The following is a 19,888-nucleotide window of genomic DNA, read 5'->3' as shown; positions in this document are numbered from 1 at the left end:
CAGCACATTGAACACATTTTATAAGTGGTCAGAAACTTGTAAATAACTCATGAAAGAATAAAGTTACGTGAAATTCCCAATAAGTTTGATGTGTCACATGACCCTCTTCCTATTGAAAAAACAAAAGTTGGATTCAAAATGTCCGACTTCAAAATGGCCGCCATGGTCACCACCCATCTTGAAAAGTTTCCCCCTTCACATATACTAATGTGCCACAAACAGGAAGTTAATATCACCAACCATTCCCATTTTATTAAGGTGTATAAATGGTCCACCCTGTACATTATTACATTTGCAGAAAGTTTTTGTCTGGTTCTTTTCTGTATATTAGAGCCCGTCTTGTGCATTATTTCATTATTTGATGCATTTATTTGATTTCTATATTCAGATAATTTTTGCAGTATTGTATAAACAAATTATTGAAGTGTATACCGCATTTTTCGCCCCATAAGACGCACTCCCCCCAAAGTAGGGCGGGAAATGTCATTGTGTCTTATTGGGTGAATACTAATGAGCTTCCATTATGGAAGCACTCATTAGTACTGGAGGACCGGGAAGCGGTAAATGCAGCTCTCCCGGGCTCTGTACTCACCGGTTCCTGGTCCTCGGCCGTCAGCTGTGCTCTGTGTGAGGACACTCTGTGACCTCACGCTGTGCATGTCAGGCGACAGCACAGGTGACGGCAAGAAGAACAACAAGAAGAGGGCTGGAAGTGAGCGGCGGAGTCTGGATCTGGAGAGGTAAGTGGAGTTTTTAATTTTATTTGCTCTAAAGCTGGAGGCTGCTCTGTTGGCTACTATATGGCATGGGGCTGCTCTGAGCCAGTGGGCTGATATATGGCATAGGGGCTGCTCTGAGGCTGGGGGCTGATATATGGTTTGGGGGCTGATTTGAGGTTGGGGGCTGATATATGGCATGAGGGCTGATTTGAGGCCGGGGGCTGATATATGGCATCAGGGCTGATCTGAGCCTGGAGGCTAATATATGGCATGAGGATTGATTTGAGGCTGGGGCTGATATATGGCATGTGGGCTGATATAAGGCATGAGGCGCTGATATAAGGCATTGGGGGCTTATATGAGGCATGGGGGGCTGATATGAGGCATGGGGACTGATCTGAGATATGGGGATCTCATCTGAGGTCTGAATAGGGGTTCTTATTAACATTAGAGGGGGACTAATCTGAGGTCTGATTGATGGTCTTATTAACATTGGGGGTCTGATTGGAGCTGTGAGCTGAGGTCTGATTACTATTGGAAGTCTGTTTGCTGGTCTGATCTGAGGTCCAATGAAAAAAATTTTTTCTTATTGTCCTCCTCTAAAACCTAGGTGTGTCTTATAGTGCAAAAAATATGGTAAATATGAAGGAAAATGGATCTTTTACACAATGAACCATAAGTGTCCCTCTCTGACCGTTCAAAACGTTAGGAAATATGTTTTGCTGGTTTTGAGTCTTCACAGAGCTTCCTCTTCCAACAAGTATACCAATGCAGGGCCGACGACACCAGTAAAGCGACTTAGGCAGTCGCCTAGGGCGCCATTTAGCAGGGGGCGCCTGTTGCAGTGTAAAAAAAAAATTATAATAATAATAATAAGTTGGTTATATAAGTTCGGCCGGCCGGCGGCGCCCCTCATGCTGCGCCTCCTGAGCGGCTGAGCGCTTGCCGCTCTAAAGAATTTCCAGCCGCCGTCTCAGTGCTGCGCAGCCTGCCTGCGCCTGCTGTCATTCTGTGTCTGCTCTGTGCTGTCCGTGGCCGAGCTCTGTTCGGTCCGCGATACAGGAGCTTTTGTTTCCTGTACCCGGCCGGACTGACAGGAAGTGCTCACTTAGTGTGCACTTCCTTTCAGTCCGGCCGGGTACAGGAAACAAATGCTCCTGTACCGCGGACCGAACAGAGCTCGGCCACACTACACTAGAGGTGACGGGGGGGGCTGGAATGAGAGTGACAAGGAAGGGGGGGCTGCAATGAGAGTGACAAGAAAGGGGGGGGCTGCAATGAGAGTGACAAGGAAGGGGGGAGGCTGCAATGAGAGTGACAAGGAAGGGGGGGGCTGCAATGAGAGTGACAAGGAAGGGGGGGCTGCAATGAGAGTGACAAGGGAGGGGGGTAAAATGAGTGACAAGGGAGGGGGGGCTGGAATGAGAGTGACAAGGGAGGGGGGGCTGGAATGAGAGTGACAAGGGAGGGGGGGCTGGAATGAGAGTGACAAGGGAGGGGGGGCTGGAATGAGAGCGACAAGGGAGGGGGGGTAAAATGAGAGTGACAAGGGAGGGAGGGGGGAGAAGAGAGTGACAAGGGAGTCCCCAGAGCCAGACCAAGAGCCAGACTGCAGCCAGAGACCAGATCATCTTATTGTCCTGGTGGTAAGTAGACAATGCAATATGTTTATTATGTAATAGTTATTAATACTACATTGGAGACAAATTTACCTCACATTTAGGGTCCATTCACACATCCGTGTATGTTTTGCGGATCCACAAAACACAGACAGCAGCAATGTGCGTTCCGCATTTTGCGGGCACTAAGAGAATATGCCTATTCTTGTCCGCTATTGCGGACAAGAATAGGACATGTTCTATTTTTTTCAGGATCGGAATTGCGGATACCATAGAAATGTATGGGTCTGCAATTCCGTTCCGCAAAAAGAGACAGCTACAAGAAGCTGGATTAACCCTAAGGGAAACATAGCAGTTCTTTTCATTTAAAAGCTGAGAAAGGGGTGGAACATATGTGATGTCATGATATGGGCAGATCATCTGATAAGGGGGGGCGGCAATTTTTATCTTGCCTAGGGCGGCAAAAATCCTTGCACCGGCCCTGTAACAATGTTAGGGGGAAAAAGTAGGGTGAAAGAAGTAGGGTGAAAGAGCTGGTTCATTTAATGTATCCTTTGTGTCCTATAAATAATAGAAAGGAATTAGTGGAGGGTAACAAATCCTGGGTCCTCTGGACATTTTTACTGCTTATAAGTGGGCAGTGGACAGAGGTGGTTATTGCAGCAGAAGTGAGTGGATGCAGTGCTGCTATCCAAGCTCTGTTCTCTGTACAATGTACGGAGCTGGTTAGTACTATGCTGACTTCTGGTGTCAGAGCTACTTCAGAATATCTCATTGGCGGGGTTCGGGGTGTTGGGTCCCTATTAATCAGATATCAATTGTCTATCCTTAAGGTAGGACATTAACAGTACAATCCTGGACAGCACTCGTAATGAGACAACTATTTTGCAATCTAAACAAATACCAGGGGAGTAACTACTGCCATAGTAGCCATAGTGGCTGTTATGGGGCCTGAAGTGACAGGGAGGACCAGGCCACCTAGTGTCCTAATGCTACACATGGTCAGTACATTGTGTAAGGCAGGGACTCTTTTTCTTGAGCATCCTGGTCATCTCTAGTTGATTCCTTCTCATCTAACATTACATGCAGCCAACAATGAAACTTCTTTCAGATTTCGGGTCAAGAGGAGAGGAAAGAGGAAGGCTCCAGACATTCTGCATAGATAAGTAAACAAGAAAAGGAAACTCACTTTGCAGTGCTCTGTTCCTCTCTTCTTTCTGATTTCTGCAACTTGTTACCAGCTGCATTCTTATCTATACTAATGCTACAGACCCTCTCCGCGGCTGGCTGTCCTTGGATGGGAAGGAGGAGTGTCATGGGATCTGCCTAATGTGAAGACTGCATGAATGAATGACAGTGTACCATATTTGTGTATTAGTGTATAGATGTGATTTTGTGCATGCAATTGTAATGAGTACCTGGTCCAGACTTCCAGATTCTCTGTGCACAGGTTTCTGTCACAGTTTCATGCAATGGGTTATTTGATTGGCTTTAGAGAACCCAATCCACCTAGATGAGGAGGGGTTATCTACAACAGCTGATTGTGCCTTAGGGTGTATTCACATGGTACGTTATGCACTGGTAAATAATTACTGCCATCATTTGTACAGTCTATCTATCTTTCTATCTATCCATTGTTTCTGAGCTGGTGGGTAGATAAGGCATACCTCCAATGTTACATTGATGTTGACATCATTTTCTCGTGCCAAAAATTTCAATCAGGTGGATCTGGCAGCATTGTTTCAACCATATAACGTTAATATCTTCTCCATTGTATTATAGATAATGGTTAGATCATTGCACATTGCCTTGTCAACAGTGCTGCTGATCTGGCAGTGTAGCGACCTGTAGGAGAGGCGACGATGGGAAGAGTGGTAATGACTATGATAGTGGGAAGTAGTACTCACTCTGGTGCTCGATGAAGCTGTGCAGTGAAGAGAAGGTGCACCCTTTCATCCTTATGGGGACTCCTTGACTGTCTGGTTCTCCTTCTTGATAGTACTTGTCTTGTCTTGTAGGGGCGTGGGAAGGGTACAAAGCAGTAGTGTGGATGCATGGCCGACATATGGATGATGGAGTCAATCCATTGAGTTAGGCCACTGGTCGCAATAAATAAAGTCTTTTCTTATTAAATTGATGATGGGAGTAGTAGTACATATAGCAACAAAAGGCACAGTTCTAAAGTATATCAAAGTATAGTCTCCCAACAGCTGTGCACGGGAAGTAGTAGAAGTCCTTGGTTCTCCTTCCAAGGACACTTTGTAAACTTTCCAAATAACGACATTTGTGCAAAACTCCCATGGTGTGGTGGGTGCCAGAAGTCTAACCATTTAGACAATAATAAAGTGTTTTCCCATAAATGGGCAGTACTTTACTGACATTATTTTGCACAGCCTCTATGGTTCTAGACCTTGTAAGTTGGCGGGTCTCTTTCTTTTAGAGATACCCTTATGATAAAGTTGCTTGTTTAGAAGCTATAGTCTCAGGGAAAAAGGTTCTCTGGCCTGCAGGAGCCTGCACATATGAGTCTTGTTAGTAGCTCATCTCTGCTCAGACTCCACTAACCAGGAGGTGGGCTTAAGCCATTACCCTGGTAACCTAATCAGCTCTGCCAGTGTTAATCATATATTGCCCATTCATTGCTATTAGGTATACACAGTACATAAAGAAATACGTGCTTTAATAATCATTTAGTAGTCAATCAACATTTAACTCAACAACATTAACCTTTATTGCAATAATAACTGTTTGCAGTGGTCCTCCGGGAAACTTCACCAGCTGCATCTTCGAACAGTAGCAACATTAAAGGTACCCTTTTACAGATTTAGACCTCATGCACACAATAGTGTCCATTTCAAGTCATAATGTTCATGTTTAGGGTGGCATTCAAATGTTTGCTATGGCGGTCAGCCATTTCTAATTATGCCCCTAAAAATACATGACTTGGAGAAGTGGAATGGATGTTTTGCTCTTCTAATCATTGGAGCTACCAGTTGAAAGACCCCCACTTATCATTTTACTCATTATATCTAAATGACATGTTCAAGATGTGAAAATTGGGGTGTCTAGCATGTTAGTTTTGACTTACAGCAGAAGAGAACTTGCAATAGACTAATGCCTCTGTGGATTGCTGCTTGTCACAGAGAGAAGCGAATGAAATGCAATGATATTTACATTCAGATCTTCTAAGAAAAAACTGCCCTCTTTCATACTTGTTAATTTATTCAAATAGTTTCAGACACAGGTAGCAACGGAACACTGTATGCTTAAAGGAATAGTCCAGCCTAATGATTTGGGTCACAATAATGTCAAATAATAAAATAAATCACATTCCCCTTACCAATACTCTACTACTCTTGTTCCAGTAGTTCCCAGGCCCCTACTTGTTTCAGTCTCCTGGTTCCCCTCACAAGAAAATGGCACAGTGGTTACCAACCCCAGGCAGCAATTGGCTTGGCAATCACATTTCCAGTAGAGAGAGTATGTCTTATATGTTATTTCATTATTTTAAAGGGAGTCTGTCACCACATTTGAGCATATTAGACTGATCAAATAGCGCATTTACAGAATCTTAAAAGTTCATTTTTGGCTGAAAGAAAACTCCATTAGATACAACAAAGGTACCGTTTTTAAGTTCTGGGTGGCACATATAACGCTATTTGATCAGTCTAATATGCTCAAATGTGGTGACAGACTCCCTTTAAACCTTCTGACTTATATATAATAACAGTAGTAGTAATTAGTGTTGAGCAAATTTTGAAAAAATTCGATTTGGCTGCTTCGCCAAATTTCACAAAGAAATTTTCTTTGAGACAAATTACTTTGCCACGAAGCACATTTCTTTGCAGATAGCAGGTGCAATGGCAGGGAACGGCGATCGCGCCGCCTTCATCATTGAACCCCTCTGATGCTGCATTGATCACTGATTGCGGCATCTCAGATTAATAGTGAGGGCTTTCAGGCGTTAATCCATTAAAAAAAATAATACCCACCTTATCCATTTAAGTTTAAAGAGGCCGCCGTGGTCATCTTGATTGAAGATCCAAAGTGGAATCTTGTGCGGTGCGTGGTGAGGTCATACGTCACCACGCACAAGATTTCTCACTAGATCTTCAATGAAGATGGCTTCAATGACTTCTTCACACTCAAATGGATGAAGTGAACATGTCTTTATTTTTTACTGCCATTTCAGGGAAAATTGATTCATTACTACCAAGTAGAAGGAAATTTGGCTATGCTTGGAATCTAATTTTCCCTGAAATTCGTATGGAAGACCAACTTTGGATACTTTGATTCACTCAACACTAGCAGTAATAATGATAATAATAATAATAATAATAATAATAATAATAATCAGCCACAGCCAGGCAATACCTTTAATCATAACTTTTCTTATACATATTTGAGACTGTGCTCTCTACTCTTCTTACAAGGATGGATGATTTAACACATAGTCAATGCCTGTAAACACTTTACTTGATCTTCATTATTTTATTTCTACCAATTTTACAATTTTATACAAGCTTTAAAGCTTTTACTCGGAGCAAGAAAAACTATTCTATGAATCAGTACAGCTTGACCTGAAAATGCTATGAGTCAGTGGTATGCTAATTGAAAAATATGAACATACCTAGAAAACCTTCATAGTCGTTCTGTTAGTCAAAATGCATTAGATAAGATCCTACCAAAATATTTCATACTAAACAAAAAAATATATAATTGAAGTTCTGGTCTTGTTAGACAGGCTCAATGTTCTATATAAATCATAGATTACCAAGGCTATGTAGAAGACAGTATAGGTGACAATAGATTTCAGAGACTATCAGCTACCTTCAGACCTACAGTATGAGAAGCAGTCACTGCTTAGGGAAGAGCTGTAGTCTATCACAGGCTCACCAAGAAAACGGTCTATATCTGTTTCTCATTTCTATTACAGTACAAGAGAATTGATCATAACGTACATATTACTAAACCACCAGTGAGAAGACTAGATTATTAGCGGTGTTCGGCCGAATATCGTGTGTGCTCAAGCTCGAGCTATGTCCATATATGGAGTCAGTGCTTGGGGACACCCAGTGTATTTAAATCTAATTTAGCCTCTATTTCTGAAAAGTTTCTGGCGGGATTCGAGCTCACAACCTTCTACATTACAGCCAAAAATGTTAACCACTACACTATAGAGCTCCATGGCAAGTTACAAAAATAAAATAAAAAATATGAGACTTCTGCTGTATTAAGTAGTGAGTATTCCTATACAGCAGAATCTCTATTTATTTTTATTATTTTTTTTAGAAACTGGCCATGCAGCTCTATAGTGTAGTGGTTAAGATTCTTGGCTATAATGTAGAAGGTTATGAGTTTGAATCCTGCCAGTAACTTTTCAGAAATAGAGGCTAAATTAGATTTAAATACTCTGGGTGTCCCCAAGCACTGACTCCATATATGGACATAGCTATATATGGAGTCAGAGCAGGGACTCCTAAGCCGAACTAGAGTCTCGACACCCTCCCCTCTTCAGAGCAGGGGGTGCCTGGTTTAATGCTCGGGTTCTCCCATTGACTTTCATTGTGCTGTGGTGCTCTGTAGAGCACCCGAGCATTAAGAAGTGTTCTACTCAAGCACCAGTGCACTTTGGTGCTTGATCAACGCTAATTATTAGATAACTGTTGGATATAGAATGAGGGGAATTAGCCTTAGTAGGGGAGAACCTGGAGGATTGTGTTAAACATGATTCCAGTAATGCCATTTTATTATGGCATATTCACATATGCAGCTCTGAGACCGTTACTTTCAGGAGGGAAGAAGGAGGGGGGATTTTGTGATCACATATGGAGTGAATATGTTAAAGAAAAACAAGGTGGATTTTATGCAATATAGATAGGTATGTGGTGGCTCACCTACCGCGATATATGGATTAAGGTGCTCAGTTGATTAGGCTCCCCCCAAAAAAGCCTCACGACAGAATAACCAATAACCAATTGGATTTTATGCAATAGTCTATTTAAAATACAGTAGAACATGAAATTACTGCCTTGTTTGTTCTGCATAACGTATATAATAAATGAAAAATCATCTGGTTTTCCTTGCAAGTTTGTGAAACAACTAAATATCAGAAGACATGATCTACTGCACATGAGGCTAATCTAGCACAAGATTCGGTATATATCTGTGTGCATTGGAATCTGTGAAGCTGAAATTGCAGTGCAATGGGTTAATCCTATAAGAAGTTGCTGTGTTCAGTTGCTTTCTACTTGGATCAGTGGGTTCTTGAGCGTTTTCAGAGCTCCTCCACACATGATTGACAGAGGATATTTGTAATGCATATTAAAATAAATAAGGACAAAATATTTCTGATGGCGGCATGCAAGATTTGATACAGGGCAGCAGTAAGCCGCTACCTTTGGTTATTCAGAGACAGATGCTATAGTGTCACTTCACTGACCTTCCTGGCTTTGACTACGTGAAATTTTACTAATTGAAGGTTCATCTAGGTGCTGTGGCACCCATCTATAATATTCTGTTATATTATATAGACATAGCCTCGGAAGTTTGCAAGGGCAGTTGACCAAGTCGGCTAAGAAGTCTTGTTCTATGTCTGGAACTTGCATATATTAATAACAGCTGTAGTGTTCTATCAACAGGCGACTATGGTAATTAAAACAGCACCGAGGAAAAGATGGCTTGCAGCACAATTAATTCACTCAAAATAATAACAATAATTCATTGTAATGTACACCAGATGTCTGATACACCTGTTCCTTCTGCTAATATTGGATGATCATTTTGAATGGCGGCGAGGCTTGCTTAAGCCAAAAGTCTAAACATAGCTACTTGTCCTTAAATGTAACTCATAAAACTAATGAGTAATACCACAGTGCTCTATCTAGAAATGACATTTTATTCTTGTCAGTTATAGAAAATTAAATGTTTACAATGCACAATATGTTGCCCAAATTATATTTTTGGAAGTTGCATTAACTTGCAGTATGGTGCAAAATGAGAAATCATTTATATTGACATTCCTTATGGTAGGTTCACATTTCCAGCACTTAAAGGGAACCTGCCACCATGGAAATGCAGAGTAATCTGCCAGCAGAATGTTATAAAACAGGAGCAGCTGAACAGATTGATGTATAGTTTTATGGGAAAACATTCAGTAGAACTCTAAGCTTTAAAGTGAAGGAGGAGGTCCTATCAGTGATTGGCAGCCTTCCCTATATGACTATGTATACAGAGGGAGTCGTCAGTCACTGATAGGACCGTCTTCTTGACTTCAATATCCAGAATGAACAGGAATATGTATGAAATACAAGGTTTACTGAATAATTTCCCATAAAACTATATATAAATCTGCTCAGCTCCTCCTGCTCTATTATATACTGCCTGCAGCTCAGATTCCATGTTCAACCTGACAAGTTGCCTTTAACTCCGGTAGTCTGTTCCGGCAACACAGGAACACAGTGAATCTCTCATAGGCTGCAATGTTAAATCAGTGTAGTCTATGAGAGAAACAAATCAGACAATCAAATGTTAATGTCCACTAGAGTAACTTAAAATAAGTGTGAAATAAAAAAAATAAAAAATTCAGTACAAAATAAAAATTCTCACCCTTTCCCATTTTAAAAATAAAAATAAATCATTAAAAAACAACATAATTATCATCACTGTATCCCAAAATACTTATACTATTAAAATATAAAAATATTTATCCTGTATGGTGAACAGCGTAACGGAAAAAAAAAAAATCTAAATGGCCGATTTGCTGGTTTTTGGGCGCTTTACCTTACAAAAAAAAAACTTTTAATAAAAAGTTATTAAAAAGTCATACACACTGCAAAATTACAACAAACACTTAGTTGTTAACCTTTACCAGCTCAGCTGCTCAAGGATCTCATATTTGCTTATTTGGTCAGTGTGACACAGAGGAACGGACCTTCCACTTGAAAAAAAAAATGTATATCCAGCACTAGCCGACATTAGAAACCGGTTCTTTATTCGAGTGTGCAAAAAGTACATACAGATAAAAAGTTTGACGCGTTTCGGACAAAAAAGTTTTTGACAAAGGACAAGTGTTGTCCGAAACTTAAAATTTTTAATCTGTTTGTACTTTTTGCACACTCAAATAAAGAACTGTTTTTTAATGTTGGCTAGTGATGGAAATATATATTTTTTACACTGCAAAATTGTATCAATCAAAACTACAGATCACACCTGGGACCCCCACCAATCAGCTTTTTGAGAAAGCACTAGCTCCTGTGAGCGCTGCAGCCTTCTCGCAGTTTACCAAGCGCAGTGCTGTACATTGCATAGCTGCTGTGCTTGGTATCGTGCTCAGCTTCATTGAAGTGAATAGGTCTGAGCGAGATACCAAGCACAGCCGCTATACAATGTATGGCACTGTGCTTGTGAAGCTGTGAGAAGGCCGTGGTACTCACAGAAGCACCGATGCCTTCTTAAACAGCTGATCGCATGGGGTCCCAGCTGTTGGACCTCCACAGATCAGATACTGATCACCTATCCGGAGGATAGGTCATCATTATCAAAATCTCGTAAAACCTCTTTAAAGATAGGAAAAACTGTACAACTGTGGTATTGCTGTAATCATAATGACCTGCAGAATGAAGTTAATATGTCAGTTTTACTGCATAGGGAACACCATAAAAACGAAACCCCAAAAATTATGGTAAAATTAAGTTTTTTTCCATATCCACTCATATAGGTTTCCATTGTAAAAAAAATTATAGGTATACGTATATTGTTGGCACCCTTTTCATGTGGTATACTGAGGTATAATGGCCAGGCTGAGGCTAAAAGGACACTCTTTTAGCTTCCATCTGGCTAATGTAAACCTATGGACACGATTATTGTGTACATCAGGAGCTTTTCGAAATGTACATCATAAAGGTGATGTTAACCCAGCCTGATACTTAATTGATCAGTCAGTGATGTTTACCATGGCAATAACAGCGAGTGCCAGGAAAAGCAACCACAGATAAAGTGAAAGAATGGTCTGGCCCACACTGTGTGCCAAGAAAATCTACAGGAAAGCATGCAGAAATCTGTTGATATTACAAAATGCTAGCAGCAGCTTGGAGACTGATTCATTCCAACAGCCCGGAGATGAGAGTACATCTTCTTCCCTCTTAGGCCTCATGCACACAACCATATGTGTTTTTCAGTCCGCGAATCGCAAAACACATACTGCCACCTTTTGTTTTCTCACTTCTGTAAAAAATGTTCAATCCTTGTCCATAAAATGGACAAGAACAAGACCTGTTCTATAGTTTTTGTGGGATGGCAGAATGGACATACAGATGTGAACGGCATACGGTGTGCAGCCTGCAATTTATTGTGGCCCTATTGAAATCAATTGGTCTGCATCCAATGTGCAACAAATGCGGATTGGATGTCGAAAAAATATTCAGTTGTGAGCAGGGGGCCTTTGACTAGGTTAACATCTTTGAGGAGCAGGGGCGGATTGACCATAAACCTTACAGGGAAATTTCCTGGCCGCCTGAGCCCTCTTCACGGCTGGCCAGTAAAAGTATTTTGTGCTGCTGGCGGCAGTATTTTGTAATGGACTGTGGTATTTGGCTCTGTTGGGGTAGTATAATGTGCCACAATATGGTATTGCTGGCCCTTTTAGAAGAAGAAGGAACAGAGTGATTTTATAAAAAAAAAGACAACACCAGAACAATAAAGCAATATGAAGGTAGCGAATATCTATATAACAAGCATAAATTATACATATTATTAATGTAATGTTTTCTTGAAACATTTCCCATGATTCTGACCTTCATAGGTAGAGCGGAACCCTTGAGCACTGACTGCGTAGTCCGACACCAACCAAAGCATTAGGCGGTTTCCACTACTCACGATCGGAGCTGGAAGATGAAAGCCTGTTAACCTACAAAATGAAATAAGACAAAGAATTAACACTAAAGCCGTGACCAGCAGAGAGAATTTTAAATTCTTTTCTAGCATATAAACCAAATTTTATGGCATATTTCCCACCTGTCTTTTCAATTTTATTAATACTATAAACCATCACATAACTGGCTTGCCTATAACTTTATGCTTATTGTAGGTAAAATACCTTCCCATTTTTCACGTTATGTGCAGAATTAAAAAAAGAGTCACGTTAAGCATACACATATGGTAAATGTTCTCTAAAGGAGAATTGTTACCTCTTATGAAAATCATAGTATTATTATTCTTATTATTATTCTAGTGCTCTTTTTCATCATTGATGGTGGCATTTAATTTCCACAGAGATCAATGCAAAAACACAATTGTTTTAGGATTTTGTAATGTAACAAATATATAATGGAATATTCTCTAAGGCTAAAGGTATAATAATGAGCATTCTGGTATTATTGCACTGATTTATCAAGGCCGGCATCTGCTACACAATCTTGATAGGGCCTGCTTTACTGAAGGAGGCATATAATTTATGACGAGGCACAGGCCTCATCATAAATAACCTTCCTCCTCCAGCTCTCCATGCGCCAGAATGAAATCTAACCTTATTAGATTTGTAACCTGATGAAGGGGGAAGTATAATATCCCTGAAACGCGTTGTTTTACATTCATAATCTTCAATAAAGAAGCGTTCACTCCAGATGGAAGTGGCAATTCTCCTTTTTGTGCAAAGCAGCCAACTAATTGCACCTGTATTCCCTCTTGAGAAGTTGGGCACCTCTTCAGAAGGCACCAAGGCTGTGGCTGCATGCCAGGCGACTGCATCTTCATTGTTACAAGCCTACAATAGTGTTTTAACCATCGAGGAAGAAACTTATAATAGTTTTGAAATGCGTCTGAAGTCTGGACATATTGCAGTAGTTATATATCTGCTTTGCAATTCTGTGAAAATGATATGACAATTAGAATTAATGAGAGTTTCCAATTAGTGGTTGTCTCTCCTCAATATGAGAGAGAGCAAGAGAGTGTTGGGGATGAGAAGGGTATGTTGATTGATTATTGACATTGAGTCTAGATCCAGCAGCACAGTAATACGTAACTGGAGTCACACTGAATAAGATTTAAGAGACTCAGTTGGGAGTTCCGTCTAGGTTTCTGTCATTTTCGACAGCAATAAAGTTCAGCATGTCAAAACCTTGGTGGAACTCGGGCCACATTATAGGTCAACTACAACAACAACAACAACATGATTGCACTGTCAAGGTCCCTCTTTATAAAGCTTTGCGCATACAGTGCATGGCTTTTGCACATAGTCTTACTGGTAACATTGGCTCTGTGGATCTTCTGTAGGCTTTTTTGGAATGGCAGTACAAAGTGTGCCATCCTTTGACTGCTGTGTGACTGGGTGCAGTGAGTCAGGCAGCTGGCGGATCTCGGGTTATCCATCAATTCCAAAGGACCCTTATAATACTTTATGGACTTTATTTCATTTTTATCTTTATTATTTATATCATTATTTTTATCTTTATGCAACAAACTGTGTAAATGACACTTTACCTGGCTCTGATTCAGTCAGTTCAATCACTAGGCTAGGGGTTGAGGCAAGGGTGTAACTATAGCCATAGCAGCTATGGGGCCTAGAGGTTAGGGGGAGTCAATGGCAAGAACCTTTTGTAGGAATAACAATATGATGGCTTTTTCTGATGTATGATGCTGATATACATACCTTTAATTTTCGCTACTTTTGCTGCTGTTTTCATTTTCTTACACTAGGTGGTGGGAGTTCCATCTTATTTTGCTATGGGGCCCTATGAATTATATTAATACCCTGGTTGAGAGACCATCATTTTTTCAATGTCATAAAAAAAAGCTTGGAGTTTTAGAAGTTACATTTTCCAAAATGAAGTTGCATAATTACTGCTGATTTATTAACTTTCAAGTGAATCTCTTCAATTTACTGTAATAAAATTTGGATTGTTTCTGTAAAATTTAATGTGTACTGCTACAAAGGGGCAACTGGCCATAAAAATCAAATCAAGGGGAGCTCAAGGACTCAGTCAGAATGGACAGTTAGAGTCTCAAATTTAGAGTATGTACTATATTCAGATCAGGGAAGAAAAGAACATTAAAAATACATTTCACTCCCCATCCCTGTCAGTCTTATCTCAAAAGACAGAAAAGGACCATACAATACCTTTGTACAGCATGCAGCACATGTTTTCTGGCTGCCATCCTGGCTGCTTGTATATTATCTTTGTGAGCAGCACAGCAGTGTGGGAATCAGTATATGTATTATGCTTTTTTAAGCTGAGATCACTTAACCTCACCAATAATTACAGAAAGGTTTAGAAATCAAGAGAAACAAATCCTTAGGGATGTGGAAGACTGTCTGAAATGGCTCTGATTTAATAACGAACAGCCATGTTAAAATCTTCATTCAAAATCTGCAAGGCTTCTGTGATCCAAGGACAGCTGAAAGTTTTTTGATATTGTTGTCTGACAGTGGCAGCTATCAATGTGACAGAGCTGGATAATGCATTGTAATGCTAATTCTTCTCCTTCAAGGTTCCCAAACTTGAATGATTTTGAATGTTCTCATTTTGATACATGTTGTGCATGCGCAGATCAACTGACTATACCACAGAACTGAACCATAGCCACAGAGCATTCATCCAGAAAAACAACTTGATGTCAGTGTAAATTATACAGGGTGAATCAAAAGTCTCAGGACAACCTTTTATTTCAGAAACAAAAGGGAAAATGAAATATCTGAATACCCCAGCAAGTAATGAGTGAGGAGGCCTATCTTTTAGGCTATGTCCAGAACATGGCCGCCATTTTGAAATCCACCCTATCGTATAGTAGTGATGAGCGGCAGGGGAAATATTCAAATTTGCGACATTTCGTGAATATTTGGGAGAATATTCGTCATAAATTCCCAAATTCGAGAATTCACCATTATGTTCTTGATTGCGAAAATCGGTAATGTAATATGCATGCGCAATACAGACGTGGGTCACTTTTGCTACATTTTCCAAGCTGCTAGAAGTTTCCTGAAACTGGAGAAAATGGTTGGCACGGCAGAACATTACAATAGCTTTATATGCAGATAGAGTGCTCCAATATATTCACGATTGTGCAAATTGGCAATTAATGATGCACATATTTTGGTGCAATACGTGAAACTTCACATTTTAGCAGGTTTCACTATATATTACTAATTGGAGCACTAAGTATTGTTGTGAACTTGTGACATCACAGCACTATGTCTGTAGCATGTATGTATGGACAGCAGAACATATCACACTACCTAACACCCTGCACTGGAACCTATCAGCTACACTATATCAGGATATAACCTACACTGACTATCTTCCACTAACTATCTGTATTATATATATAAGCTAACTAACTATATAATGTAATGATACAGGAAAGCAGAGAGCACAGCAATAACACTGCTGTCTCTCTCAGAACTGCAAAATACTGCATACAAGGGCTGCTGGGGAGGTTCTTATATAGTAAGGGGTAGGCAACTTTCCTATTGGTCGCTAGGGATGTTGCTAAGCTCAGACAAAGACATTGCAGCCTTCTCATTGGCTCACAAGCAAGAAGCAGCGAAGGATCATGGGTTCCAATGAAAAAAAATCAAGAATATTCGCGAATGCGAATATATAGCACTATATTCTAAATCTTTGCAAATTCTCGAAAGTGGCGATATTAACGATTAAAATTTGTGATTCGAATATTCGTGCCCGACACTATTGGATAAAGGGCATTTTTTTCAGAATGGGAAGGGAGTCATGTAGCATAGCAAAGAAGACCATCATTTTCTCTGAAATCAATTGTTGCAATTAGAGATGAGCGAATCGAAGCTGATAAAGTGGAATTCATTCCGAATTTCAGGAAAAATTTTATTTGCACCGAATGTGTATTTCCTCACGCTTCGCGGTAGCGAATCAAATTTTTTCCTAAAATGGCTGCTGCACGTGTGAGGACATGGAGAAAGGAACTCTGGGAAGACGGGATCACCCATAATGCCATGCATGCAGCCAATCAGCAGCCAGCCAGCCCTGTGATGTCACAGCCCTATAAATAGCCTCAGCCATCTTAGACTCTGCCATTTACCAGTGTACTTAGTGCAGGGAGACGTCTGCAGGCGTTAGGGACAGTGATAGCAAAGAATTTCATTGTGCTAAAAATAATCGATTTACAAGTGCAGGGAAAGACTATTCAAGGTGTAGGGAAAGAATAAGGAGAAATCATTCCACAGCATTTCTGTTGAACAGGGTTTATTCGGGGAGGTGACAGCCTGGGTAATAGGAACATTCCTACTAGACCTTGCAGCACTAACTGGGGGATCCAAATTGGCATTATACAGCTCTGTAATTCCATTCTTATTAGGGTGCAAGTGCTGTTTGATACAGGCATTAACAGGGGTTATTACAAGGAAATATTTCTATGTTTTATTTGCCCTAGTGCGGTGCAGTTATATGTTCTAAAGCATTTTTTAGCTTGTATTAGTGGGAAAAAGGGGCTTATTTGCCATTGTGTGGTAAAGTGTGAAAATGACAGCCCTTTTTGTCGCGTATTAGTGGCAAAAGTTAAATATATTTGCCCCTCAGCGGTGCAGTTATCTGTTCTAAAGCCCTTTTTCGTGTATTAGTGGAAAAAGAAAAAATATATTTGCCACTCAGCGGTGCAGTTATCTGTTTTAAAGACCTTTTTTGCATGTATTAGTGGAAAAAGGAAAAATATCTTTGCCGCCTAGAGGTGCAGTTATCTGTTTTAAAGCCCTTTTTTGAGGAAAAAGGAAAAATATCTTTGCCGCTCAACAGTGCAGTGAGATATTTTGCAGTCCAATTTGCCGTGTATTAGTGGCGAAATAAAAATATATTCGCCGTTCATCGTTGCACTTATCTGATTAAAAGCCTTTTGTGTAAAAATAGAAAAAAAATTAGGGCGTAATTGCAGTTCAGCAGTGCAGTGAGATATTTTACAACCTAGTTTGCCATACTGGCAAATAATGAAAAGCCTGTTGTGTTCTGAAGAAGTGTAAAAAAAAAATAGGGCCTAATTACCCTTGTGCAGTGCAGTGCTTTACTCTAAAGCTTTACTCTGGCGATACATAGATAAAAGTAGAAATAAATTAGGGCATAATTGCAGTTCAGCCGTGCAGTGAGATATTTCACAGCCCAGTTTGCCGTGTATTACTGGCAAAATAAAAATATATTCGCCGTCCTGCATTGCACTTATCTGTTGAAAAGCCTGTTGTGTTCTGTAAAAGTGTAAAGAAACTAGGGCCTAATTGCCCTTGTGCAGTGTAGTGCTATACGCTAAAGCCCAGTTTGCTGTGTATTACTGGCGAAATAAAAATATATTCGCCGTCCTGCATTGCACTTATCTGTTGATAAGACTGTTGTGTTCTGCTAAAGTGTAAAAAAAACTAGGGCCTAATTGCCCTTGTGCGGTGCAGTGCTATACTCTAAAGCCCAGTTTGCCGTGTATTACTGGTGAAATAAAAATATATTCGCCATCCTGCGTTGCACAATTCTGTTGAAAAGCCTTTTGTGTTGTGTAAAAAGTAGAAAACTTTTTGCAAGATTGACTGAATTACGTAGTGTTTAAATTTTTTATGTGAAACAGGCATTTTTTGGTAAAATTGATGGGTGATAGACTTTCTTCTGTATGAACCAAATTCCATTATCCTTTCATTGGTGAAATTTTTTATTTCAACCATGTTTTCTTTGGGAATATTGATGGGTGATTGGGTGATTGCTGTATGGACCGAATTACGTCGTTGTAAGTCCTGCAGTAAACATAATGAAGACGCTGATGACAACACACCAGCAGACTTTGCCTTTACTATCTATTCACAATTAAATCAAGCAGCTTCACTAAGTTGAAAACATTCATGTGTTTTTATCTGCATTCGATCTCCACAGCACACAAGACATGATAGGAGAGTCTCTGCTTTGGAGTCCAAGTCCAGTTTCTTAAGATCAGGAGTTCCATCAGAATTGTGCGCAACAATCTTGCTCCCTGTGCAAAACCATAACAAAAGGACTCCGTAGGCATACACATCAGAGGAAGCTGAAGCTGGTTGCCCCAATTTCAATTCAGGAGCAGGGAGCAGTAAACAGCAGGAAGCAAATAGAGGTGACTGAACTCCGCTGCTCTGTGTCTCTTGTGAAGTCAATGTCTCCAGCAATGCCCCACTCGCGATTTATTGCTAATATATAGTGTTGAGCGAACAGTTCGAGCATAGTTCGGGTCCGTACCGAATTTTGGGGTGTTCGTGACACGGACCCGAACCCGAACTTTTTCGTAAAAGTTCGGGTTCGGGTTCGTCGTTCGGCATGTATTTTGGCGCATTTTGAAAGGCTGCAAAGCAGCCAATCAACATGCATCATACTACTTGCCCTAAGATGCCATCGCAGCCATGCCTACTATTGGCAAGGCTGTGATTGGCCAAGTGCAGCATGTGACTCAGCCTCTTATAAGCTTGTGCGCACATCGGGACGTGCTCACTCCCGATGTGAATAGAACAGGGTTAGACGCAGCTGATGCTAGGGCGAGAATAGGCAGGGATAATTGAATAACTGGAAGCAAATTTCTCTCCTCCACCTGTGATTCATCTGAACAACTGCAGCTGAGCTGCTTTTTTGATAGGGATTGGCTATTTTTAGAGTGGCCAGAGTGATTTTTCCATCCACATGTACCCGGGCTGACCGCCGGCCGCCATTTTGCGACTTGTAGTGCTGCAGCAGAAGCTGCCACAGTGTGCATTCCAAAGCTCCAAACAAGTCAGACATCTACACCTGGGATTCAGACCAATAGCGATTTAGCAGCACAGTCCAAGGCTATTTTTTTTAAAGGTTGTGCAGACCATTTTGTGGCACATGTTACTGGGCTGATAGGCGGCGGCTATCTTGGGACTAGTGCTGCAGCACAATCTCTCCCAACGTCCATTAATCACTTGTAATAGTGGTCTGTGCCATAGAAATCCTACATCAGGGACTTGGGTGTGCTTGTGTCACCCCTACTAATACCAGTCCACCTGTAATCCATACAGTGAAAAGCCATAAAGTATTCCAGTGAGGGAATTTTTTTTTTATTTAAAAAAGGCCAAGTTAGTTTATCTGGCGTTCAATATACTAGATACAGTTAGGCCTGCGTTTCATACATCTGGAATTAGCAAACTAATGTGCTGGGGTTGGGAAAACATATATGTACCCATACTAGAATCTGTCAAAGAAAGCGGTACTCACATATAACAGTCATTCCATCTGTAATCCATACAGTCAAAAGACTGAAAGTATTCCAGTGAGGGAATTTTTTTTATTTAAAAAAGGCCAAGTTAGTTTATCTGGCGTTCAATATACTAGATACAGTTAGGCCTGCGTTTCATACATCTGGAATTAGCAAACTAATTTGCTGGGGTTGGGAAAACATATATGTACCCATACTAGAATCTGTCAAAGAAAGCGGTACTCACATATAACAGTCATTCCATCTGTAATCCATACAGTCAAAAGACTGAAAGTATTCCAGTGAGGGAATTTTTTTTATTTAAAAAAGGCCAAGTTAGTTTATCTGGCGTTCAATATACTAGATACAGTTAGGCCT

At 40.5% G+C, this 19,888-nt stretch overlaps 1 protein-coding gene across 1 annotated transcript in view; it reads right to left on the bottom strand.

The window, feature by feature from the left end:
- CSMD2 (CUB and Sushi multiple domains 2) overlaps positions 1-19,888 on the bottom strand; it is a 1,002,961-nt gene that overhangs the window by 815,201 nt on the left and 167,872 nt on the right. Inside the window, exon 3 of the mRNA XM_040422265.1 lies at positions 12,133-12,245. Coding sequence (XP_040278199.1) covers positions 12,133-12,245 — 113 coding nt within the window. The remainder of the gene's footprint in view (positions 1-12,132; positions 12,246-19,888) is intronic.

Source organism: Bufo bufo, chromosome 3, assembly GCF_905171765.1.
Source record: "Bufo bufo chromosome 3, aBufBuf1.1, whole genome shotgun sequence".
Taxonomy (NCBI): domain Eukaryota; kingdom Metazoa; phylum Chordata; class Amphibia; order Anura; family Bufonidae; genus Bufo; species Bufo bufo.
Note: the sequence above shows the minus strand (reverse complement) of the source record. Positions and strands in the feature narration are given on the sequence as shown.